The sequence below is a fragment of the Macrobrachium nipponense genome, chromosome 19, assembly GCF_015104395.2.
Source record: "Macrobrachium nipponense isolate FS-2020 chromosome 19, ASM1510439v2, whole genome shotgun sequence".
Taxonomy (NCBI): Eukaryota; Metazoa; Arthropoda; class Malacostraca; order Decapoda; family Palaemonidae; genus Macrobrachium; species Macrobrachium nipponense.
The window spans coordinates 35,214,387-35,241,712 of record NC_061088.1 but is presented as its reverse complement, the minus strand read 5'-3'; the positions used below and the strand labels follow the sequence as shown (position 1 = coordinate 35,241,712).

Here is a 27,326-nt window from a genome sequence, read left to right as displayed (position 1 = left end):
CAACTGAAGCACAAGATGAGTAGACGATTAGACAGACTAAACCAAAGATAATAACAATTATATAAAATTAATAGATATACATTGAAAGGGTTAGTATTAATAGCTATAGAAATTGATTATATCAAACCTTTATTGAATAAGATATTCTGCTCAATTCAGGAAAAACGTTATTAGCAATAGGAAATCAGCTTGGGATAATTACGTCTCAGACTTGTCAGGTGAAACTGTTATACAAATGTGGTAAGATTTCGAAAAATTAATGGCAAATATAGTCGATCATCTAAATCCCCAATATTACATAATGGGAAAAGAGTTCATGATTTAAAAGAAATATCAAATATAATAGGTCTAATCAATAGGCAATAGCTTGAATTTAGATGAGCATTTTCGCATTAGAAATAGGAATGAAGAAAAACATATAATAAATTTTGAAACAAGTCAACAATTATACTACAATGTCCCATTTACATTAGAAGAATTTGATGCTGCACTAAAAACTTGTAGTAACTCTGCTCCAGAAAAGGATAATATCTCTTTTGAACGCCTTATACATCTGAACATTCAAGCCAAAGAATACTTATTAAAATTTCATAATCACCTATGGAAAAAAGAAACTACTTCCCAAAGCATGGAAACACGCTATTTTAATTCCTATACCCAAACCTGGCAAAGATCCAACATCCGTAAATAATTATAGACCTATATTACTAACTAGTTGTCTGTGTAAACTCATGGAAAAAATGGTAAATAATACACTTATATGGTATTTAGAGAAAAATAAAGTTCTAGCAGCAACCCAATCTGGAAGTAGGAAAAATCATTCAACTTTAAACTCATTAACATCACTAGAAGGTCAAATCAAAAGAGGATTTGTACAAAAGAAAATTACTGTCGTAGTCTTATTCGACATTCAAAAGGCTTATGGTACAACATGGAGATATTCAATCTTAAAATCTCTATATGACATAAATCTAAGGGGTGAACTCCCAATTTTTATACGAAATTTCCTAACAGAAAGAACATTCCAGACTAAAATTGAAACAGTATTATCAGAAACATTTGAAATAAAAGAGGGTATCCCTCAAGGTAGGGTATTAAACAGCACATTATTTGCATTAGCAATCAATAATATTGTTAAAATGCTTCCAAAAGATGTAAACAACAGCTTATATGTTGATGAAACTGTATATGGCTACAGTTCTACCAATATTGGAATATGGCAATCCAATTTATAGTTCTGCTAGTGAGACTACTCTCAAAATGCTAGATCCAGTGCATCATCTTGGGCTTCGGTTAGCCACTGGAGCATTCAAATCGTCACCAGTCCAATCCTTGATTATAGAAAGTGGAGAAATGCCACTATCTTATAGCTTTAAAAATTGTAAATAGTCCAGCAAAAACCAAAGATTTATTTAAAGATCCAGATTGTTTCTGGAATACAAAAATTATCCCATCCTTCCCTGTTAGAGCTAATATATTATTTAATAACAATGACCTTTATAATATTAAATTTTACAATTTTAACAAAATAATGCCTCCATGGTTAATAAGTGCTCCCCAGATATGTAACAAACTATGTACAATACCAATTAATAAATTGAATAATCCCCTCGCTATGAAACAATATGCTCTGGAACATATTAAGATACACAATAGTAATAATTTATATACTGATGGTTCCAAAGATGACATGGGAGTTGGATTCGCTGTTTACGGAAACAACATAAAGATTCAATCCTCCTTACAAAGCAAAGCATGTGTTCACTGCTGAATTATTAGCAATTAATACAGCATTAACAACTATATCTGAAAACCAGTTTAATGAAGTAACGATCTTTAGCGATTCACTAAGTTCAATAAATGCAATAAGCTCTTATACTCCAAAAAACAAAATTATAAATGAAATTAGACATACAATACATGAAATGGAAAGGCAAAAGATATCTGTTACTCTGTGTTGAATACCATCTCACATAGGATTAGAGGGCAATGAAAAAGCAGACACCTATGCAAAAGACGCTAGAATGAAAACTCCCAATATCAGCAGATTTATCACCACTAGAAGATTATATTAGACACAGTAAATCGGTAATTAAGAAAATGGCCAAATAACTGGAGGGAAAACCATCCTAACAAGAAATTAAGTGAAATAAAAGAAACTGTAGACCCGTGGCCATCATCCTATCAGAAATGCCGCAAGAATTCAGTAATATTGACATGGCTAAGAATTGGTCACACTAAACTGACACATGGTTACCCAATGAGTAACCCTATGCCTCTGTACCTATGTGCGAAATATGTAATGTACTAATAACAGTAAAACATATTTTAAAATCTGTCCAAAATATAGAATCCAAAGAGACATATCATTTAGAGGATATTCTTTTAAAGAAATATTATCAGAAAGTGACAATTTTTCTCTTTTTAATATTTTAAAATTCCTTAAATTAATAATTTAAAAGATAAAGTATAATATATAGTAATTTATAATATATTCCAGATATTAAATATTTATTTTTTAGATAATTCAGATTCCAGATAGCAAATATTTATTTTCTAGATAATAATTTATAGAGATTTTGAATAACATGTCCAATCCTTCAGGCCAGCCCTAGGAGAGTTAATATTAACTCAGTGGTCTGGTTAAACAACTAAAGTAAAAAAAAAAAAAAAAACATACATCCAATACAGTGAAAACAAAACAATAACTCTATTACTAATATAGGTTTAATCAAGACAGACCGGCTCTTTCTTCATATTACGAATATCAGCTCAGTTATTTGTTATAGGCCGGTGACTTATGTTTTCACACAATTACTATTTAGCCTTATTGATCGCTACTCTTTCTATTTGGCGAACAGTGTATCAAATACTATTGTGTTTTATGTTACTTTGTAATATTTGTAAACACAATTTACAATATTTACTTTTTTTATTTTATGCAGTACTTCTGGTCAAATGTAAGCATATGTCAGGTGTCTATTTTTCTTAGTCATTAATCATCCTCTGAAGAGGCCTGGTGGAGAGCGAAAATGTTGGAACATGAAAACCTGTATTTCCTATTTTCTCTGGTTGTTTCACCACAGTTTTTATGGTGGAGTCCGTCGATATATTTGATCTTTGTGAATGAGAAGAATGGAGAAACAAATCCACAGTTATGTAAATGTACATATATTTAAATATATGTACATTTACATAACTGTGGATTTGTTTCTCCATTTGAAGACTCGTGCTACTATGAGGAATCTTTAATTAATGAGAAGAATATAAATGAACCTACGAAGGGAGGAAGGTACAGCTGATGTTTACCACTTGGATTTCTTCTGAGTTGAGTTTAATATAGAATTTAGGCCAAAGCACTGGTCATTCAGCGCTGAAATGGAAATTGACAATAAAAGATTTGAAAGGTGCAACGGGAGGAAAACCTCGCGGTTGCATTATGAGAATCAAGTGTTAGGAGAGGGTGTAAAGTAAGATGGCATTTTATTGCTTTTATGTAATTTTCTGATTATCAATTAAGCACAAGCGACCGGCTTTACCTCATATGTTAGAAGACAGAGAGGGAAGGAAAATCGAGATGGACAAATAACAAACAGGGTCATAGCTACAACCGTAAAAAGTCAATGAGAATGCCTAGCATAATGCTAAAGCATAATACAAACTATCTGATGCAAAGAAAACAAGAAATGTAAAAGTTAAAAGAATAAAATGCAAGTCTAAAATTTAAATGAAGTTTGTTAGCAGAATATTAAGTAAATGACAACATCGATGACCACTGAGGAATGAAACATTCATATTCGCCTAACAGTAAATACTCACATGTTGTTTTTTATACTTTATTAACACAAACAAAGGAAATTAAATTCAAAGGAAAGTAGTAACTAATCTAACAAAAGATGACAAAATAATCTTAAATGAACACAACCGGTTTTCAAAGTACTCGGCTATTCTCGCTGTCAAATCCCTATATTTCTTTCGAAAAGAGTTTATGTTTTGCGGTTCCTATGCGAAGGCTTTTATAGTAATATACCAGACTATTGCTTATATATGTTACAGGCAGATAACGAAACAAGACATACACGGACTGCTTGACATGCTAGTACTAAATAGCATTAATTTCGCTACCAGCCCGAAATTTCAGGCAGTTTGTGACATGCCCGGTTTCGCTATCTGTCTTTAACATATATTAGTTAATCGCCCATCAAGGTTTAAAGGTGTGCTCTGGCTAACTTCTGAAGGCTAGGCCTATTAACAAGATGGCCTCTCTTATTTCATTGGAGTTTTCTCTGTCGTTTCAACAGCTGTAGCTGAATTGGGATTATTCTTGCGTTTTCTTTTACAGAAAACTAAAACAAGATCATACACAGAATATGAAACTTATGGCAAAGTGACTGATATACTTGCATTCCAAATTCCGAAAGAAAACGAAATTTCGAAGTGTAGCAACTAAAGAGTAAATCCCTTATTATGATTTTTTTTATTTAGGTCTGCAATCTAACTGTATTATTGTCTATCTTCAACATTTCAATGTTGCAGCATCAATAATTTCATACACCTTCAAAAAATGCTAATTAGCAGTCTCTCTCGTTAGCCTCGGTCTAACCCACATGAACTCACTCATGCTGCATCTTCCAGTCCATCTATATGTCACTTTCTAGGTTTCCTCTATTCCTTCGAATTATACGTTCCTCGCAGGCCCTGTGGAGAGAGAGAGAGAGAGAGAGAGAGAGAGAGAGAGAGAGAGAGAGAGAGAGAGAGAGAGAGAGAGAGAGAGAGAGAGAGATTCATATTATACCACGATTTTGTTACGTTACGATAAATCATTATGATGCCGGAAGGGCTAGAGACCCCAGCCGTTGGTGTAAACGATAAAATGTCGGTTTTGCTTTTCATCGGCAATGTTCAGAGAAAAGGCTACACTGAGCACATGTGAACGTCAGTTATTATTATTCAGGGCGAGTACACATCCATGTGGAATAAATAAAACCCTAGCAAGATATAGTGCCATTTCCTGAAACAATAGACAAATGTGGTATGGAAAAATACATTTATAACTTTCATGGTTGGGGTTGGGGGAGTTCTTTGTTAGATTTACCACCGTTCAGCTATGGGTCAGTTTGTCAGTTTCTCTTATTACTGGGAGAGAGAGAGAGAGAGAGAGAGAGAGAGAGAGAGAGAGAGAGAGAGAGAGAGAGAGAGAGAGAGAGATAACAAACAGACATAACCAGTGCGCAGAATGGTCCGAAGCGCCTTTGTCTAAGTTTCAGGGAAGAACTAACATTCCCAAGGTCGGGATCTGGCTTCTCAAACTTTACTTAAATTGCCTTCATTATTTTTCGCTTACTCAGGGAATAGACCTACAAACTACTTTGTTGTTTTTGTTGTTGTTTAGAGGGCGAGCCAGCTTAGGAAAGCCTAAAAAGGTATGAAAAATTAGTTTCCATTGAGTTAAAGATACAGGAAATTTAGGATAGGATATTCATGATTTATTTTATTAGAATGAAAATATTGAAAAAAATAGATAATTGCATGTTGAACAAAGATTATTTTTAATTAAAATGTATAGCGTATATTTTTTAAAATTTTGTTGGTGAAATAACGGGCTACTTGGCCGTAGACTTTAGCACATTTTAATTCATTTGAATTACTGAATTTAGAGGCTATATTTCTCTTCAATTATTTTGTTTCTATTCATAACTGAGTGTATATGAACGTGTTTGATTTGTCTGCCTTTTATTTGATCCTTGTTGTTAGTACTATTTCTGAATATTAATTTCAAAGACCACTTCGCGTCAACTTTGGAATGTAATGTTTGCAACTTGTGCGTCAAGGGAAAATCTTGCATGCGTCCCGAGTAAGCTGGTTTAGTTAATAGGTACGTTTGCAAGAATGATATTCCACCAAGCTTTGTGTACACTGCATTCCATATTATTATTATTATTATTATTATTATTATTATTATTATTATTATTATTATTATTATTATTTTTTTTTTTTTTTTTTTTTTTTTTGCTCTATCACAGTCCTCCAATTCGACTGGGTGGTATTTATAGTGTGGGGTTCCGGGTTGCATCCTGCCTCCTTAGGAGTCCATCACTTTTCTTACTATGTGTGCCGTTTCTAGGATCACACTCTTCTGCATGAGTCCTGGAGCTACTTCAGCCTCTAGTTTTTCTAGATTCCTTTTCAGGGATCTTGGGATCGTGCCTAGTGCTCCTATGATTATTGGTACGATTTCCACTGGCATATCCCATATCCTTCTTATTTCTATTTTCAGATCTTGATACTTATCCATTTTTTTCCCTCTCTTTCTCTTCAACTCTGGTGTCCCATGGTATTGCGACATCAATGAGTGATACTTTCTTTCTTGACTTTGTCAATCAACGTCACGTCTGGTCTGTTTGCACGTATCACCCTATCTGTTCTGATACCATAGTCCCAGAGGATCTTTGCCTGATCGTTTTTCTATCACTCCTTCAGGTTGGTGCTCGTACCACTTATTACTGCAAGGTAGCTGATGTTTCTTGCACAGGCTCCAGTGGAGGGCTTTTGCCACTGAATCATGCCTCTTTTTGTACTGCTATGTGGTTTATGGTTTCATTTTTCGTATTGCACTTCCTACATATGGGAGAGATGTTATTTCCGTCTATCGTTCTTTGAACATATCTGGTTCTTAGGGCCTGATCTTGTGCCGCTGTTATCATTCCTTCAGTTTCCTTCTTTAGCTCTCCCCTCTGTAGCCATTGCCATGTGTCATCGCTGGCTAGTTCTTTAGTCTGTCTCATGTATTGTCCGTGCATTGGTTTGTTGTGCCAGTCCTCTGTTCTGTCTGTCTTTCTCCTGTCTCTGTATATTTCTGGGTCTTCGTCTACTTTATTAGTCCTTCTTCCCATGCACTCTTTAGCCACTCGTCTTCACTGGTTTTCAGATATTGCCCAGTGCTCTGTTTTCGATGTTGACGCAGTCCTCTATACTTAGTAGTCCTCTCCCTCCTTCCTTTCGTGTTATGTATAGTCTGTCCGTATTTGCTCTTGGGTGTAGTGCTTTGTGTATTGTCATATGTTTCCTGGTTTTCTGATCTATGCTGCGGAGTTCTGCCTTCGTCCATTCCACTATTCCTGCGCTGTATCTGATTACTGGCACTGCCCATGTGTTTATGGCTTTTTATCATATTTCTTTCGGCGTGAGTTTTGACTTGAGTATCACCTTGAGTCTCTGCATATATTCTTTCCTGATCGTGTCCTTCATCTCTTGGTGTTTTATATCCCCTCCTTCCATTATTCCCAGGTATTTGTATCCTGTCTCATCTATGTGTTTGATGTTGCTCCCATCTGGTAGCTTTATATCCCTTCAGTTCTCGTTACTTTGCCTTTTTGTATGTTGACTAAGGGGGCGCATTTTTCTATTCCAAACTCCGTCCTGATGTCCCCAGATACAATCCTTACAGTCTGGATTAGGGTATCTATTTCCTTGATGCTCTTACCATACAGCTTGATGTCGTCCATGAACATCAGATGGTTGATTCTGTTGTCTCTTTTCTTGAGTTGGTACCCAGCATCCATCTTCTGTAGTACTTTTGTCATGGGAATCATGGCTACTACGAAGAGTAGTGGGGACAGTGAGTCGCCCTGGAAGATCCCTCTCCTGATATTAACCTCTGCTAGTCTTATTCCAGAGCTTGTAAGTATTGTATTCCAGTTGCGCATTGTATTTTGAGGAAGCTGATGGTTTTTCCTCTGCCCCATATATTTTCAGGCATTCTATTAGCCATGTGTGTGGTATCATGTCGAAGGCTTTCTTATAGTCTATCCATGCCATGCTTAGGTTGGTTTTCCTTCTCCTACTGTTCTTCATTACCATTTTGTCTATCAGGAGCTGGTCTTTTGTGCCCCTACACTTCCTTCTACAGCCTTTCTGTTGGTGGGGGATGGTGTTTGTCTCCTCTAGGTAGTTGTATAGCCTTTCACTGATGATACCTGTTAGTAACTTCCACATTATTGGTAGGCAGGTGATAGGCCTGTAGTTACTGGCTATATTCCTTACTCTTGTCTTTTTGTACTAAGGATGTTTTCTTCCTGTGGTCATCCATTTGGGTGCTTGGTGATTTGAGATACAATGCTGGAGTTGTTCTGCTATTCGTGGGTGTAGGGCCTTGAAGTTTTTGAGCCAGTATCCATGGACTTCATCGGGACCTGGGGCTTTCCAGTTTGGCATTTTCTTTAGTTGGTGTCTGACTGTGTCTGTCGTGATCTCTGTGAATCTTTGTTTTATTCTCCCTGTTTCTCTTCTTCCTTGACTTCCTGGAGCCATGTTGCATGTTTGTGTGTGATACCGGATTGCTCCATATGTTTTCCCAGAGTCTCTTACTTGGTTCGGCTTCAGGAATTTCTGGGTGGTTGTCTTCCCCTCTTAGTTGGCTGTATAGTCTTTTCTGGTTGGTTCCGAATAGTTTGTTTTGTTGGTATCCCTTATTCCTGTTCATGTACCGTTGGATCTTATGTGCTTTGGCTTAAGCCTCTGTTTTACATCTTCTATTGTGATGTTTTAGTCCCCTCTCTTGTACTTTGTATTTCTCGTTGAGTTCCTCCCTTGTTTTTTCTTGCTTCTTAGCCTTTTTTCTGCCATCTCTTTCAGTTTACTCAAGTCAGATCTCATCACCATGATTTGCTTTTCCCAGGCTTGCCTTTTCAAGGAGGTGCTGTTTTGGTTTCTGTTGGGTTGGTTGTGATGTGGTAATTATTATTTATTATTATTATTATTATTGTATTATTATTATATTATTATTATTTTATTGATTATTAGGGTATTATTATTATTATTATTATTATTATTATTCAATTATTCTTATTATTATTATTATTATTATTATTATAATTAAATTATTATTAATTGTTATTATTATTATTATTATTATTAATTTAATTATTATTTAATTAATTAATTTATTATTCATTTTATTATTATTCAGCGGATGAACCCTTTTTCATATGGAACAAGCTTATAGGGGCCCATCGACATGAAATTCAAGCTTTCAGAGACAATGTGCTCATTAGAAAGAAGTAACAGAAGGTAATGGAAAAAAGATTAGTTTAAAAACAATTAAAAAATAACCAAATTAAAAAACAAATAGTAAAAATGCAAACAAAATACAAGTATTGTTTTAGGGTAGTAATACATTGCATCTTCGCTTTGAGGTACCAATTGCATAACATCCTGAGGAAGGCAGTTCCACAGTCCATTGGTGTCACAAGAACGGACCTCAACTGGAAGAGCACTCGTGAGGACTTCGACAGCAAGATATATTTACCGCTTAACTGAGCTGCTGTTCAACAAATATGGTAGCTCTCGCCTCTCGGCGGGAAAAGGGGAACCAGGAATCAATTGTGATTTGTGATTGTGAAAGATATCTATTACGATACAACTTATACAAGACTGACAAACAAGAGACCATCCGTCGATGAACAGCAATATCACTTGGTAATGGCAATTTTATTTAGTTTCATACAACAAAGGTATTAATTGTTGGAAAATCATCAATTTTTATAGTAAAAATATAATGCAATAAATATCCTTCCACCTCTAAGTGGCTATTCACGTTGATTATTCTAGTTAGCCAGGCAGAACTGAATTGGTTCTTTGCGGAGTATAGTCTCTGAATCAATTAACGGCAGCTTCCCGGCTACATTAGCATTACTCTGCCTTTTGTTATATGTTCCCATCTGATCTCTTCCTACCCAGCTGACCATGAAATTTAACTACTTGGCTTGGTGGATCCAACTGTCACCTCTCATTTTAGTATTAAGGCGTCCAGTTTAGCCTACAATCCTAGAAATTACGCCTTTGCCTGAATCTTTTTAAATATCAATAATAATAATTTAGGGTGTGCAAAATATTAATTTGTTCACATGTATTTTTTTTTTTTACAATCATTATGTTTTAATTATGCTTACATGCTACTGAAGTTACTTTGTGGTTTTTAAGATCAACCCAGTTGATTGGAATAGCTCCACAGGTCCACACGAGACATTTTATATTCCTTTTAACAATCTGTTAAGTTCAAGATAGTACAGTGAGTGATGAGTTCATTCCGGCTAAATCTAAACCAACAACTTTTTAACAGAAGGCGTTCTGGTCTGTGGATGCCTGTTTACCGAGCCAGTTCAAATGAAAATACGCATACAAAACAAAGTGTAACATCCTTAATTTCCCTTTGAAATGCAGCACAAGTAGTGTATTTTAACCGCTAGAATTTTCCCACTATAAGACATAATACTGTACTACGCGCGTGATGATTCTGATTGATTTAGTACCTATTATGAATTAACGTTCAGCCAGGCTTCTGGGCTATGCATCTGAAGACGGGGTGGGGGGGGGGGTGGGGGGAGAAATAAGCTTTCCTGTGCAACTGCATACCATCATTCAATGATTCACTTATCCTTCTGTATGCCAAATTATTCACTTGTACCAGTTCATTCCACAGATGAAAGTGTACGATTGGTTTTCCTGGACATTAGCCCTCAAATCTCGATGGCTTCGATCTACACCAATGAATTCCTCCCAAAGACTTGACTTTAAGTTCTCTTGGTGAATTCATTAATCGGTTAAATAGTGGTAGCATGCTAATTTTTTGAAAAAATTGATATTTCTCCTTTAATTCCACAAAAATTGAGCTGTCGGAAGTAAAAAAAAGCAATGAAAATATGGGAATCAGATTTTTTAGTATATGATAACGTTGCATGCCATCTTTATAAATTATTAGTGCATGTGGTTAAAATACCATTTGTTACTTTAAGTGAATAATGCTTAAAAATATCTAGGGGACAAAATGTTTTAGGATCTACTCTTATTGTATTACTGTATTAGTACTTAGGCTAACGGGAAATGTTTAACTGTTTTGTGATGTCTAGCGAGAAATTTAAGGCGCCAACCCTATGCAACTTAACCTTAGCTGTTTGACTTTAAATAATACTGTTAATACTGTATTAACGCACACTATTCTGGAAAAGGTTTTACAGGTGACTAACTGAAGCAAGAAAATCATTTCTAATTATACACTATTGCTCATAACCTTTATAGAGATACATAATATTAAATAAAAGTAGTTTACCCTAAACCTTAGCGAGCAATGAAAGAAAACGTTGACATCGTCAAATATCTAATTGGGCTTTTATTAACGATTTAAAATTAAAAAAAATTTTTATTATTGTATTAAAATGTTTTTTATCTCATATAAATTATATAAATATAGAATATATAATGAAAAAAATTATCAATAATTTTCCAGGGTTTCAAAATTTCTGGTCACGTTGATACCATCCACCGTCCGCCTTTCAGTTCTTTCATCAAACTCAAACATGGGGAAGGAAAGAAAGGTAAGAATTATCGTTGTTTATTTCTGTCATCGAGCTGTTTAGATGCCGGGTTATTATAACTATTGGTCATTGATGGTTCAAATTAAAGTCTCCTCAACGTTTTGTAGTAATATTAGTGTTAAAAACTAATCTCAACTGTTAAAAAAGTGATCGGTCCAGAATGTAAACAAAACCAGCAGAGGGGTCATGAGAATAGAATTCGCACGAATTTATCACATTACTTGACTAGAAAGTTTTTAACAAGTAATTAGGAGTGGTTGTTGTTAAGATAAACATCATGGAATGGACTATGCTGCATTTTGTTTCATACACTTGCTGTATTTCCAAGCCGAATCTTTGCTTTTTCCGTAACCATGGTTGGCATGGCTGGTCAGAATAGGGAAACTCGGTTTTTCGAAAACCATTAAGCCTTAAGTGGTCAACATGAGATTGGAAAAGATTTACGGTAGCCTTCAAGTGCACAGTGAATTGGCGGTGGTATACCATGCAAATCTGAATCCTACTCTAGTTAACACGGCACTGCTGGCTATTTTTATAGCCTTGTATACAATGGTTAGGTATGCTCAGCAAAACTATATTGTATGGGTAACCCCACAATGGAGCTTGTCAGTGAGATATTTATGTAAACTGGTTAAACTGAAGGTAGATCTAGGGTACTATTCCACGCTGTCCTAGTCTGGCAGTTGCAGTTTTTCTATGCAGTTTTACCTCCTGAACAAGAATTTTAAGTAATAAGGGTAAAACATCACTGACTACCAACCCTTATCATGCTGGACGGGTCCTATTCACTCGATATTTAATTGGTGAAACAAGAATACAATTACAACTCTAAGCATACCATTCCAAAGATTGAAGTTTCGTCAACATAATGTGATACATGAAAGCCCCACACGTACTAAAATTAGCATGTGATGCTCTTCGTAAAATATGTTTTCAAGGCAGTTTTGAAATCCAATATGGCGGCTACCGTGTGGATGGCAGGTTCTGGTCAGTGACAGACACCATCTTTTCCAGCCTTCCCAGCACTCATTTGAACAATGTTAGCGTATATAGGGTAAAAAACCGCATGGTACAGGGGTGGACCATGTACGATCAATGTGTACCACCCCAAAAAAGTACATTATAACGCGTCCTGACACCCGAGATGGGCATCAGTCGCGACTTGTTGTTGGTGAGAAACGGAGCTAAAGACCTCTACTCTCCTTTCGAAGTAAGTATTTTCTCCAAAGTTAGAAATTAAGGCCAAATTTTAAGATTTAAACAGAGGGTAGTGAAAAAGGTGTACACGGCAGTCCAAATCTCACCAAAACTCTTTCAACATTTTTACTTACAACTCAAAATGTTTAGAAGATTGACACCATCTCGATGTTTACGGAGTTGCTTGTGTCGATAAACTTCCCATTTCCTGTGATAAATCTGCACACCACTTGTACCCACAGACGCTGAGGCACTTTCATCACAACAATCGGAACACGGAAAGTTACCAGCACGTTTGTTGTTAGTAAAACAACGTGTTTTGGTAGAAGAGACGACGAAGCGTGCACTTGGATAATTTTTTAAGTAAATAGTAAAAGATCAATATTTTACATTTATGATGATTAATTTGAAAATATTCGTTATTGAAAAAGTAACTCTATTCTGACTCAAATTTAAGTAATTATTTTTTGGAATTAGAACATTCGTTTAAGTCCTGTATTATGATGTCACGACATCTTGGCTTTCGTACCTATTGTAAATAATTGCTTTACTCAACTTTCTTGGAGAACAGTTTACCAGTTATTCATGCAGAATATCAGCTATTCATGTAATTGTTAGGCTATAATCGTAATGCGCATATGTATCTTTATTATTTACTTTTGGATATATGAAGAAGTTTTACTGCCGGATTATCGCCGTAGAGTGATGCAATCGTTTTCGGTTCCTGGGCCTTTGTCTGTTTTCGCACCATAAGAAATTATGGGGCTGAATTTGCAATGACCAGAAAGTTGTTAAAAGAGGAAAGTTAGCATTGAGGGGCATTATGTTTTTGATTGAGAAAAATACAAATTTATTCAAATAGCTAGCTTGTTAAAAAATACTTTTATACAAAAAACTTGCCTGACAACTAAGTGGCACACTACTATGGGTTTCAGAGAGTGCAAGCACGTGTTTGGGCAATACCTATTTCTGTAACGAACACTCGTATCAGAACGAGATTTTGCTATAGTGCACGACACCCAGTGCCGTAATTTATAAGGGTATCATGAATCACTAATCGTAAAGAATAACGACACTTGTCCTTGTACCAAAAGACAGAAACTCCATTATGCAGAAATGGATACGAACACGCGTTAAAAGCTCCACCTACCCTCTCCTCCCCCCTACACTGCCACCCCTGTCCTTTCCTTCTTCCTTCCTTCGCCTTCCTCTCTCTCTCTCTCTCTCTCTCTCTCTCTCTCTCTCTCTCTCTCTCTCTCTCTCTCTCTCTCTCTATTCGATTATGTGTTCACCCTCCAAACTGGGTGTAAGACTTACACAAACGTGGAAATTGGTGAATTAGGCTATGTATTGGAAGATATGTACATAAATAATAATGCAATTTTATCATTATTGCATTACTATGACAACTTGAATTCATGGAAACAGTTTATAGTAATAATGAATTGGCGTATGTGTGAAGCCTCCACTAATGCAAACATTAAAGGTAACATTTATTTCTGGCATAGTTATTAAAGAAATTCAAAATACTAATATAGGGGGAAACATCAGTACAGGCCAACCCTCATCACGGTAGACGGGTCTTATTCACTCGATATTTAATTGGTGAAACATGAATACAATTGCAACTCTAAGCATACCATTTAAAAGACTGAAGTTTCGTCAACATAGTTGTGATATGAAAGCCCCATACGAACTAAAATAAGCATGTGAGCTCTTCGTAAAATATGTTTTCAAGGCAGTTTTGAAATCCAATATGGCGGCTACGTTTTTCATGGACGGTTCTCATCAGTGACAGGGACACCATCTTTCCCTCCCCAGCCTTCCCAGCACTCATTTTAACAATGTTAAGCGTATGTACTGTAACGTTTATTGATCTTACTCAAGATTGCAGTTGTAATCAGCACAATAAAACATTTTGTTGCCTATATTAGTGAAAGTATGAAACTTGTTATTCCCGGGGTTATGGTTGGAACTGAATTCATTCTTACCTTGTAATCGGCGGTTTTTATCCTTACTGCCATCACAACTGAAACTCCACAGTGCTTATTGATTGTTATTATACACATTTTGGTCTCAGTTCACTCCACATTGCACTTTAAACCCGTTGCTGTTCCTGGTTTCTAAGCGCGCGCCATAAACACAATTACAAATAGCAGACGACGACAGACGACGAAACTGCAAAGTTTTATTCCCTAAACTGTTTACTTTACTCGTTATTTAGTTTAAATTTACATTGTTATTTAAAAATTTTGATTTAATTCATGTATATTATCCCTTTTTTGCAACCAAATTACCCCGAAAAATTACAGATATTTCTAACGTAGATAAATCAAATGTTTCTAACGTTTTCGTACATCTGGCTGCCGAAAACCATAGAGGAACGAATACGGAAAAGTGCATAGAGGAACGACTCGTTTTTTTTTTTTTTTTGCTTTTTTGTTTTTGCTAGCACTTTTCATTGATTTCAGTCTTTATTAGTATTTTGAATTTCTTAAATAATCGTATGCAGAAATAAATGTAACCTTTAATGTTTGCATGCTTTAATGTTTGCATGCTAAGAATGGCAAAATCATCGTTGCCACATTAGTGGAGGCTTCACACATACACCGTTCCATTATCCTGTTAAGCGTCCGCCCCTGATGAGCTCGCTGTAACGTACCGTCACGCTTTTTTTGTAATCAGCGATCATAGCACTGATGATAGTTTTTCAAAGTTAATATTGATTTTTATGCTTGTTATTCATACTGTAATTAACTGTAGGAAATTCTCTCTCTCTCTCTCTCTCCTCTCTCTCTCTCTCTCGGAGTCCAGTCACTCGGCAAAGAAAAGTCATCTTCACTCCCGCAATTGGAAGAAAAGTTTGTATCATCACTGGAGGATTCAGAACTAGAGCTCTCATCATCAAATAGGTTATCAATATCACACTCCTCATCTAGTATTTGATTGATCTCACCTAAAGAAATATGCCTCCTCTTTGGGACATTCATTGTGAAAGACGCGAAATCCAATTTGTCTCGATAAAGCCCGAAGCGTATTGAAAGAAAACAACAGGGACAGGCAGTTTTCTAGCATAAGCGACCACCAGGAAAGAGTTGCCAGGCTGGAAATAAGTTTCCCTTCCCATGTGCTGAGAGTGTTACCAAATGATGTTCCTACACTTTCTATACGAGTAAACGTATTATTACGGGGCTGACGGCTTGACAAGCACAGTTAAAGTCTTGAACGTAATATCCCGTTGAAGGCGCTACCGAGTAGATCGCGGTAAACTTATTATTACGTGGGTGACGCTTAACAGGTTATAAACTGTTTCCATGAATTCTAGTTGTCATAGTAATGCAATAATGATAAAATTGCTTTAATATTTATGTATATATACTTCCAATACATAGCCTAATTTCACCAATTTCAACGTTTGTGTGTAGTCTTATACCCAGTTTGGAGGGTCAACACATACCGAATGGCAACAGAGAGAGAGAGAGAGAGAGAGAGGAAGGCGGAGGAACGAAGAAGAAAAGGGATGCGGTGGTGGAGGGGGGGGGGGTTGGGGAGAGGGTAGGTGGAGCTTTATACGCGTTCGTATCCATTCTGCATAATGGAGTTTTGTCTCTTGGTACAAGGACAAGTGTCGTTATTCTTTACGATTAGTGATTCACGATACCCTTATAAATTACGGCACTGGGTGTAATGCACTATAGCAAAAATCTCGTTCTGTTAAGAGTGTTCGTTACAGAAATAGGTATTGCCCACAAAAGTGCTTGCACTGTCTCTGAAACCCATAGTAGACATGCTGCTTAGTTGTCAATCAAGTTTTTTATAACCAAGTATTTTTTTACAAGCTAGCTATTGAATAAATTTGTATTTTTCTCAGTCAAAACATATGCCCCTCAATGCTAACTTTCCTCTTTTTTCTTTAACGACCTTTCTGGTCATTGCAAATTCGGCCCCATAATTTCTTATGGTGCGAAAACAGACAAGAGGCCCATGGAACGAAAACGATTGCGTCACACTACGGCGATAAATCCAGCAGTAAAACATCTTCATATTATCCAAAAAGTAAATAATAAAAGATATATATGCGCATTATACGATTACAATTACATGTATAGCTGATAACAATCTGCATGAATAACTGGTAAACTGTTCTGCAATGACAGTTGAGTTATAGCAATTATTTACAATAGGTACGAAAGTCAAGATGTCGTGACGTCATAATACAGAACTTGAAAGAACGTTCTAATTCAGAAAAATAATTACTAAATTTGAGTCAGAGTCGAGTTACTTTTTCAATAACGAATATTTTCAAATTAATCATCATAAATATGTAAAATATTGATGTTTTATACTTATTTAAAAATTATTAGCCAAGAGCACGCTTCTCGTCATCTTCTACCCCAACAGCTGTTTACGCCTGGCTTGTTGTTGATGAGAAATCGTGTTTCGATTGTTGTGATAAAAGTGCTCCAGCGTCTGTGGGTACAAGTGGTGTGCGGATTTATCACAGGAAATGGTTAGTTTATTGACACAAGCTACTCCGTAAAACATCGAGATGGCGTCAATCTTCTAAATACCTCGAGTTGTAAGTAAAAATGTTGAACGCGTTTTGGTGAGATTTCCACTGCCGTGGGCGCCATTTTCAGTACCCTCTGTTTAAATCTGTTTAAATCTTAAAATTTTGGCCTTAATTTCTAACTTTGGGGAAAATACTTACTTCGAAAGGAGAGTAGAGGTCTTTAGCTCCGTTTCTCACCAACAACAAGTCGCGACTGATGCCCATCTCGGGTGTCAGGACGCGTTATAATGTACTTTTTCGGAGGGTGGCTTGCACTGATGGTAGCTGGCCTGCGTCGGCCCTTGCTTTGATGTTTTACCCTAGACTTGAATCAATGAAAAGTGCTAGCAAAAAAAACAAACAAACAAATATAATTCCACTTATCCGTAGTCTGTTCCTCTATGGTTATCGGCAGCCAGATGTACGACAAGGTTAGAAACGTTGGATTGTATCTACAGAAATATCTGTAATTTTTCGGGGGTAATTTGGTTGCAAAAAAGGGATAATAGACATTGCGTGAATTAACATTTTTAAATTACAAAGTAAAGTTGAACTAAATAACGAGTAAAGTAAACAATTTAGGGAATAAAAACTTTGCAGTTTCGTCGTCTGCTGTCGTAACTGTGTTTGTGGCGTGCGCTTAGGAACCTAGTGGTTCATTGTATTCCCCTACCCAAAAACCCTGGTTTCCTAATAGGGCCCCACCTACCGTTTTAAGGGCATTTGCCCTTCTGTGTTCTCCCCCCACCCAAAAAACCCATTTCCCAACAAGGTCCCCCCTTACCGTTTTTATAGGTTATTTGGCTTTTTATTACTACACATACTTTCGAAACTGGCACCCAAACAAACGGCTGCATCTTGTTTGTATTCGTCCGCCGATTACCTAGCGGACATAACCCGTGGCTAACTGAACTGTATTTAATTCATGTCTATTATTTTTTTTTTTTTTTTTTTTTTTTTTTTTTTTTTTTTTTTTTGCAAACAATAAAACATTTTTGTTTCCTGTATCAGTGAAAGTATGAAACTTCTTATTCCCAAGTTCATGGTTTGAACTGAAATTCAGTTTTACCTTGTAATCGGTGGATTCATCTGCGCAGCCAGTACAACTGAAACTCCACAGTGCTTATTTGATTGTAATTATACATGTTTTTGGTCTTAATTCAATCAAAATTGCACGTTGTAGTTTCTTGGTTTCCCAAGTGCTCACTACAAAACACAGTTGCGAGCAGCACACAACTACATGGTTTATGAAGGTGCAAAGCTTTATTCCTTTAATAGTTTACTTTACTCATTATTTAGTTTAATTTTACTGTGTTACTTCAAAATGTTTATTTCAATCATGTCTATTTTACCTTTTCTGCAACCAAATTAACCCCGGAAAATTACATCTTTCTAAAGTAGATATGAGGAGACGACGGCAAAATGACAGCATCGTTGCCAATCTAGTGGAGCTTCACACATACGCCGATGTAATTACAAACTTGTTTCCATGAATTCTAGTTGACATAGTAATGCAATAATGATAAATTGCACTAATATGGTAACATACTACAAATAGGTACGCTGATTTCACTTATTTCCCCGGTTTTGTGTAAGTCTTATACCCAGTTAAGACTTATACCCAGGTAAGTCTTATACCAGTCTGGAGGGGTAAAACACATACCAGTGGCAACACTGAATAAATAATAGAAGAGCACGAACAACGTCGTAGCTACTGCTCACACCAAAACTTTAGATATTTGAGTTAGGAATATAGTTACTTTTCAACAAACGAATATTTTCAAATTAATAATCATGAATGTGTAAAAAATTTATGCACTTCATGACCTTATACTTTTCTAGTGCGCTCCTTTTTTTCTACCAAAAAATTGTAATTTCCTTGGATGTACCAGGCCAGTTGGTGTCATTGTTGAACTTCCCTTGCTAGAGCTTTTGTTTTGTGCCCTGTCCAGGCCCTGCGTTGCTATCTTAAAAGGACTCGGCACCTTAGACCAGGCTGTGCAGACTTTTTGTTAGCACAGGCCGACACAAAGAAAGAGGTGTCTTAAGAATTAAGCTATATCTTTTTGGATACGGGAAAGCCATCAGACAGGCATACTTGACTCTTGATGATTCCACCACCACGTCTGTGCAGGCTAGAGCGCATGTGTTTTTAGTGGTATTGTCCCCCCTCTGGCTTTCAAAAGAAATTGGCTGTACAAAGAGTGCTGAGTGGGTTGTGCATAGAGTGCTGAGCGCTGGTACTTGGTTATGCCAGTCCACGTTCACCTCTTTTTATCTTGAAGATGTTGCCCACAGGTCTGCGGACACGTTTCCCCTGGGTCCTGAGGTGGCTGCCCTACAGGTTGTGTAACAGTTGCCCTTAACAGTGCACATTTGTATCTTACATAAGATGATTGTGTGGATGAGAGCATGAGTGAGTTGGCTGGTCTTTTTTTTCTTCTTTTCTTTTCCCCGGGCTGGTTAAGGAATAGACACGTCATTCGCTGGACTGGTCCGATACAGGTGATTAAGGTAGTCATACTAATAGTGTGGTCGCTTAGTATACAAATATCAAACCCTCTATTCGGTAAAACATATGCCCCTCTCCTTGGCAAGGAGGAGTTGGGAGTAGTACAAAAAAACCCCTCCCGGTGTATTGGCTTGCTATTGGATAGTCAAAGTTTCTCTTTGGTTCCCTATATGTACAATGGGTCTCTCATATATTGTACATCACTCAGGGTCTGAATGGTTAAATATAAATTTATTTAGCTTCTAAACGGGCTTAGTCCCTTTCCAAGAAGTCATTTCTGGAAGTTGGACTGGGGGGTGGGTAGGCCTCCAGCTGGTTTTAGGGTAGGCTTGTACTCTCTCCAAGTATGAGTCTATCCTATTATTAAGACCGAAGGTTTGTTCGCATATGAACAAATGACAAATTTTCTAAGACAATTTGTATTTTTTCATAGCTACAAACCTGAGGTCTTAACATTATACTGCCCGCCTCTGGCCGCCCTCTGTGTTAAGACATCCTGAGTTGGGAAAGACTGATGTGGTGGCGTAGGTGTGAAAGGACCACTCTTCACCCAATCTACGCATGCGGTGCCAGATATCACAAGATTCCTTGCTTTCATCTGGTTTTTAAAACTGGATCCAGCTAGGCGCTAGAAATTATCCTATCGTTAAGAACCTCAGGTTTGTAGCTATGAAAAATACAAATTGTCCTTAGAAATTTTGTCATTTTTTCCTAGCTCTACGTACCCTCGAACTGCTTAAACTAGGCCCTCCCTACCATCCCCACTTTATTAGGGTTAGGGGTAGGAGACCAGGCTTTTTGGGGCATACGAGGAAAGCACGACCGCAGTGAGGTCATAGGTCGCAGTGGGCTTCGACCCTTTGTGGCATGTACCTGGCGAGGTAGGTTGAATAACAGGAATTTTCTGGTTGGTTCCGGATTTGACAAATCCGGGTATCTCTTGTAAAGCAGTTCGAGGTAAGTACTACATACTATAGCTAGGAAAAATACAAATTACTAAGAATTTGTTATATTTTATCAGTTTTAAAAATTAGTGCATTACCTTTGAATGTGATGTTTTAATCATTTAACATTTTCTAATGTTTTTGATATTTTCTATTTTCTGCAGTCAGAACGTACGGCTACGATCCGGACCAGAAAGTTTCTGACCAACGGCTCCTTAACAGGAAGCAGATGGTAAGCACTGTACATTATGTTGAGATTTAAAGTTGGATGCTAGGTTACTGTAATTTATAATAATGATGTACTACTATTCACCAAAGTTACTTAATTTGTGTATGTACTATATTAGTACTGTTCAGTTACCCTTGTAACCTTCATTCAAATTGCATGGAAATTTTCATGGGTTCTTTGTAATGGGTATGTGTGAATTTGATTGTTTGTAAAGTGTTATATTGGAAATGCCAACCTTGAGATGCCAGTTCTTAAAGCTTTTTATATTGCCACATGGTTCAATATTGTATGGTACTACGTATTTGCAACAGCATTATGGCCTTTTGTACTAAAATTAGAATTCTTTTGGAAGGTTTATAACATCATGTATTAAGACTATTTAAAAAAAAAAAGTTTAGTTTATTAGTTATAGGTAGCTGGCACTGGAAAAAGTGATGGGAAAAAGTTAGTTAGATTGTAGAGGTTACTAATGCCTAGTGGTGAAAAGAGGATATGCGTGTTTTTATCAATGAAGGATACATAAAATATAGGTATTAGTTTCACAACATACAAACATGGTTCCATTGTTAATGTACCACATTATGAAGTGATCACTACAAAAGAGCAGGGTAGTGCTCATTTTAGTGGATCAAGTCCAAAGTGTTGTTGTTACATAGATAAATTCCTTACTGTGGAAATGTCACCATGATCAGTCTAGAATAGAAAAATTCTTTTCAATGTTTCTTGTTCTGTGGTTTTGGGGAACAGATAAATTTTCATTTAGGGTGAGATTGGATGTGGTGCTGCGAAAATAGTTTTGCTTAGAATGAGATGATGTTGCGTATATAAAATATTTGGCAAAATTGGCAGTTGATATTTAAAGTGTAAGTGCACGGTTGTCGATATATTTTTTTAATGCAATTATATATATATATCTGCTGTCTGGTACAAAAAAAAAAAATGCTAGTTGCTTGAACATGGATAACAATTTATATATGATATATACTATATATGTGTGTGTGTGTGTGTGTATATAGGTATATTTTTTCTCTTCCCCCTTCCCATACTTTTTTTTTTCTTCAAATTAATTGGTCCATACAAATATTTGCACTCACAACAAAAATATATATAAGTACTTATTACATACAGTACAGTAGTAGTTCCAGCAGACCATAGTACAGCTTATTGTTTTGAGGCAAATGATACTTTTGTACCTATATATACTGCATGATTATTTCCTTTTTCAAATTAATAGATAAATGTATAATTGATCACTGGATTAAATGATTTCCATTAGAATTCTGTACATGCTCTTTTTTTGCTTCCAAATTTTACAGATGCCTATCCTATAGATAAATAGTATTCTGCTTTTGTGAATAAAAAGAAAGAAAAATTTTTACAGGTTGTAGATGTTCTGCATCCAGGTAGAGCAACAGTACCAAAATCAGAAATCAAAGACCAAGTTAGCTAAGGTATGTAAAATCTTGGTACACAGTATTTTGTTGTAACATGTTAACGATGTATTGTCTTTGTATCTGTAGTCATACTCGGCTCTTGCTAAAATTCTCAAAATTAAATCTCAAAATAACTGGTTATTGAAAATTGCTGACTTAGATATTTAAATTATGATTTGGTGAATCTTTCAGATGTACAAGACAACCGGTGATGTCGTCTTTGCCTTTGGTTCAAGACACAGTTTGGTGGTGGCAAAACCACTGGCTTTGCTTTGATATATGACACTCTTGAATACGCCAAAAAGATTGAACCAAAATACCGTCTTGCCAAGAGTAAGTAATTTGTAGTAAAAATGAGGGAGATATAGATAAATGTTTGATGTTCAGGGAAAATTTTATCCAGTTTAGGAATACGTATTGTTTGTATACAGTTTCTAGCATTTTAGATTTTCTTAGGTTTTATTTACACTACATTACTTAGTGTAAACTTCTTGGACTCAATTCACAGCAAGGACTAGTTGAAATTAAGAAGATTGGCCGCCTAAGACCAGAAAGGAACGTTAAGAACAGAATGAAGAAGGCTCGTGGTACTGAGAAGGCGAAGTTGGCCTCCGCAACCAAGAAAGTAAGTAGTATATGTTCCTTTGAGTATATATTAAAGAAATGAAATTATAGGAGGGTTATGAACATTGAGGAATGTTTTGCTTATTATGGCATTGCTGATCAATTTGATGATATTTTACTGTCATGCCCCACTTTAGGTTTATTGTACTAATTGTGCCATTTTATTTTTTGTTGCAGAAGGTACAGTATCTCCTTTGTAATGCTGTGTTCATGGAAATAGTAGCCAGCATTTACTGGATCTTTAAGAGCTAAGTTATAATATTAAGTGAATAAAAAATGTATAGTGGTTTAATATTTTTACTGTCGTAGTATAGTAGGTTAGACTTTGTAAATGGTAATATTGATACATTTATTGTTCCTCTTACAGAAGTAAAAATGAGGTGCGGAGTAAGCGGGTTTTGGGTTTTTCGGTTGAGTGCTCTTTAATTAATGCTTTGTTTTTTTTTCAAAGGTAACCTTTAGCATTTGGTTGTTGATAATAGTAAGCTCGTGGAATAGTAGTAAATAAAATAATTCATCATAGAATGACAATAAATACTTAATAATTACAGTATCCTGTAGCTTTGCAGTCTATATGAATTGGATAGGTCAGTAAAGTGTTTTGAGGAAGCTTTTTTAGTCCAAGTACATACATTCAGCAGGCTGTTGTGCATAACGATTGCAGTTTGTAGGGCAGCAAGTATTTTTGGCACTAAAATTACAAGATTTAATGGTGTATGAAAGTAGTGTGGCCTGGTAATTGGAATCTGATTCCTTTGTATTTAAGATATGAGTGTAGTCTAGATTTGAATTCAGTATTGTTCAGGATATTAAATAAAGATTTAATAGCAGTGTTTATGGTACTATTTGAAAAATATAACAAACAAGACTGACAGACATGCTTTAAAGCCCTCCTTTAAAGACAACAGGGGCATTTTGGCAAGAATATCTCCTTTTGTAATTTTTAAAGTACTGAATGGAATTCTGTTGTTGTCTCAAGTTTAAGTCCTTTTGATTTGAAGTTGTCATATTAACCATACTAAATCACTAAATCAGTTTCCTTCCAGCTCTTGTATATGCTAAGAGCATCAAGTGTGTTTTGTGCTGAAATTAACACCCCAAATTACTGAATTACAATAGTTATCTAGTGGTTCTTTAGATTTTAGGTTAGTATTGTTGAAAGTTGCAATTTTTTTATATGGTAGTATGTATGTCATTTTTCAAATGTATTAATTTTTGTGCAGATTTGGTGAATATTGTAGGTAGGTGCTTCATTTTTATTATTGGTTTTAATAATATTTTTCTCTTTTCCCCCCACAGTAAATGAATCGCCAATAAACTTTAGCGGATAATAAGATTTTCATTTTTCCCCTTTGAATCTTATATTTCTGTTGAAAATGGTTTAGATAAAGTCCTTAGACACTCATGTAAACAAATACTGCAAGTTTACTACAATACAGATTTTCTAGTGGTAAATGTAGACTGAAAGCACTACTTTGTTCTCATGCAGAACAAACCTTCGGTCTTAACCATAAAATAAATTGGTGCCAGTGGGAAACGGGTAAAAAAAAGAAAACTGTCAAAGATTGTGTATGCAAGGAAACTGTGCCATCTGACATGCAAGACCTAAAGAGATGGAGAGTGGTCACCTACCATGCTGTTATTTGCGGGTGGTTGAAAGTTTCATAATTTAGTAATTTCCCTTTCAAAGTGAATTTAAGCTACGAGAAAATTTTGTGTAAATGGCAATAGAACCTGCTGAATAGCATTTGGTAAAATCAAGGCTCTTTAGTATTAATGCTTAATTAAAAATTTTTAAAAAGATGATTAACATGGACTACTGTATTATGTTCTGGTGAGTGACCAAATCAGAGGGTTAAGACTGGTTAAACCTTGGAATGAAATGACAAAGATGTTGGGGAAATGAAGCTTTCCGGTTCCCAAATTGTTCTGTATAGAAAACATGTCTGGAGAAATTTTTGGTTCTTAGTCCTTTGTCTGTTTGCAGATTGTTCTCATTGTGTGGTGGATAAATGGCACCTGAATGGTCCTTCCAGGAGGAATAATCAGCAAGCACCTAGGTGCAAATGATTGCATAAATCATAATGAGACCCTCGGTCTGTGAGAGATTTACACCATCTCGCTGGTAATGTTAGTTACATCGGTTGTGGCCTGTCAATAGAAAATGGACAAATTAGAGAAGGCATGGAGGTTCCATCAGTATTACTTCTTCCACGGCCAGGGCCCAACTGAAGAGATTTGAAAGGAGCTGCTGAAGTATGGGGCCTTTTGTTTATCGAGGGATCTTCTATCCTCTTAAACGACTGTGGGGGTGAATAGGTCTCCAGTAGCACACAGCATAATAGTGGACCAAACGCGATCTATGATGGATGTATGACAAGGTAGGCCACGAGGGTTCGGCGTTGGTGATAATTGGTCTTGATACCTCAATGTTTCAAAGAATTTATGAATATAGACTAGGCCAAAAAGCCAAGCACTGGAACCCACGAGGTCATTCACAAAAATAACTAGAAAACAAGTTGGTTAAACTAGTTGATGAATATAGCCCAATTTGTATCTGCCCCAATGAAAACATTTTTACCTATTTCCTCCAGTTTTTCAAAAAAAAATTTGCACGTTATCAACTCGCTTTGCTAATCAGCAAGGTAATATGATTCTCATTAGAAAAGATGTACCTTTCACAATATAATAATCTTTCTACTGAAATAAATGGCTTAGCAGTTCAGATACAACTAAAGGAAATATAATGATTTGCTCTGTATATCTTAAGTCCAAATAATAATATAGATTTAGAAAAGTTGAATGGCTTGGTCAAGAAGCTTCCCCAACCAATGCTACTTCTAGGAGATTTCAACGTAAGACATTTATCATGGCATGATGGAAAATAAAGCTCCAGAGGCAATATATACTTGATTTTGTTATAGATAATCAACTCCATATAATAGATAGAGACAAACCAACGAACAAAAAATTACTCTCATAGATTTGTCCTTGTGCTCACAAGATCTAACAGACAATATTTTTGGAACACATGATTTGTGTGGTAGCGATCATTTTCCTGTTTTAATAAGTATTCTAAATTTCACTGGAGAGATATAGATTAATAAATTTAATGCCAATAAAGCCAATTGGGAAGATTTTAGTGAATGCACGAGGAATGTTTCATTATGGGATAATAATTTGGACAAACTAACTATTCTGGTTATGTTTTTAGTTCTGGTAATTGATGCTGCAGAGTCATCTATACCATTTGTAGCACAAGTAAAGATTAAATGTCCAGTTCCTTGGTGGAATGAGGAGTGTAAGAAAGCAAAGAAGGCCCGTAGTAAAGCCAAAGATTTTAAATTTAAGAAGTCGAGAAACGATTCGGATTACACAGATTATAAAAGGTCATGTGCTGTAGCTAAACTAACAAAATATTTAATGAAGCACAACGAAAAATCTTGGTGTAACTACCTAAAATCGGTGTGCAAAGATACACCCCTAAATAAGATATGGAAAAAAGTCCATAAAATACTAGGAAAAACTTTCAATCCCATGTCCCAGTTTTGAAAATTAATAGCAAACTGATAATTATATGATCCTAAAGAGGTAGCAACTTGCCTATAGCAGAACATTAAAGTAATATTTCCAAAGGTTTGTCAAAATCTTTTTGCACCATTAAAGAAAAAGTAGAAAAAATAACAATTTTCAGACTAATCAATATTATTCATACAATGATTGCTTTACCATGGATGAACTTCAATCGGCATTGTCAACATGCTCCAATACAGCCCCGGGTGAAGATATGATCACATTTGAAATGTTGAAATGCCTTCACCCAAACAGTTTACAATATTTATTAAAGCTATATAACAAAATATGGATGAAATATAATTACCACAAGATTGGCGGAAAGCACTGGACCTTCCATTCTTGAAGCCAGGCAAAGATCCTTATGACACAGATAGCTACAGACCAATAGCATTATGAAGCTGCTTATGTAAATTGTTTGAGAAAAATGATTAACAACAGATTAATCTGGTATCTTGAAAAAAAACAGGATACTTTTCCGTTTCACAATAGGATATAGGAAACCAAGATCTACCCTAGATCCTTTAACTTTACTTAACACCGATATTGGGAAAGCATTTGCTTCAAACAGCTATGCCACAGCCATCTTCTTTGATATGGAGAAATGCCTATGACAAGGTACACGGAATCATCAGATTTTAAAGGAAATGCATTATTCTGGAACAGGATTTTTACCTTAAACATAGCACAATTTTTAAAGGAAAGAACTTTAGAGTTAAGATAAATGGGTTGTTTTATCAAAAGGAGTACCGACAATATGAAGGAGTTCCACAAGGTAGTGTTTTGAGCACCACCCTTTTTTATCATGGCTATTAATGATATTACAAAACAACTACCAACTGGTGTACAGAGTTCATTATATGTAGATGATTTTGCCATTTGGATCATCC

General features: G+C 35.9%; 2 protein-coding genes across 2 annotated transcripts in view; one reads left to right on the top strand and one right to left on the bottom strand.

The window, feature by feature from the left end:
- Positions 1-22,515, top strand: part of LOC135218970 (uncharacterized) — a 194,560-nt gene extending 172,045 nt beyond the window's left edge. The window contains exons 2-5 of the mRNA XM_064255411.1: positions 11,285-11,372; positions 20,742-20,809; positions 22,188-22,247; positions 22,432-22,515. Of these exons, the coding sequence (XP_064111481.1) occupies positions 11,285-11,372; positions 20,742-20,809; positions 22,188-22,247; positions 22,432-22,515 (300 nt within the window). The remainder of the gene's footprint in view (positions 1-11,284; positions 11,373-20,741; positions 20,810-22,187; positions 22,248-22,431) is intronic.
- Positions 1-27,326, bottom strand: part of LOC135216124 (alkylated DNA repair protein alkB homolog 8-like) — a 267,193-nt gene that overhangs the window by 225,856 nt on the left and 14,011 nt on the right. The gene's annotated exons all lie outside the window — the stretch shown is intronic.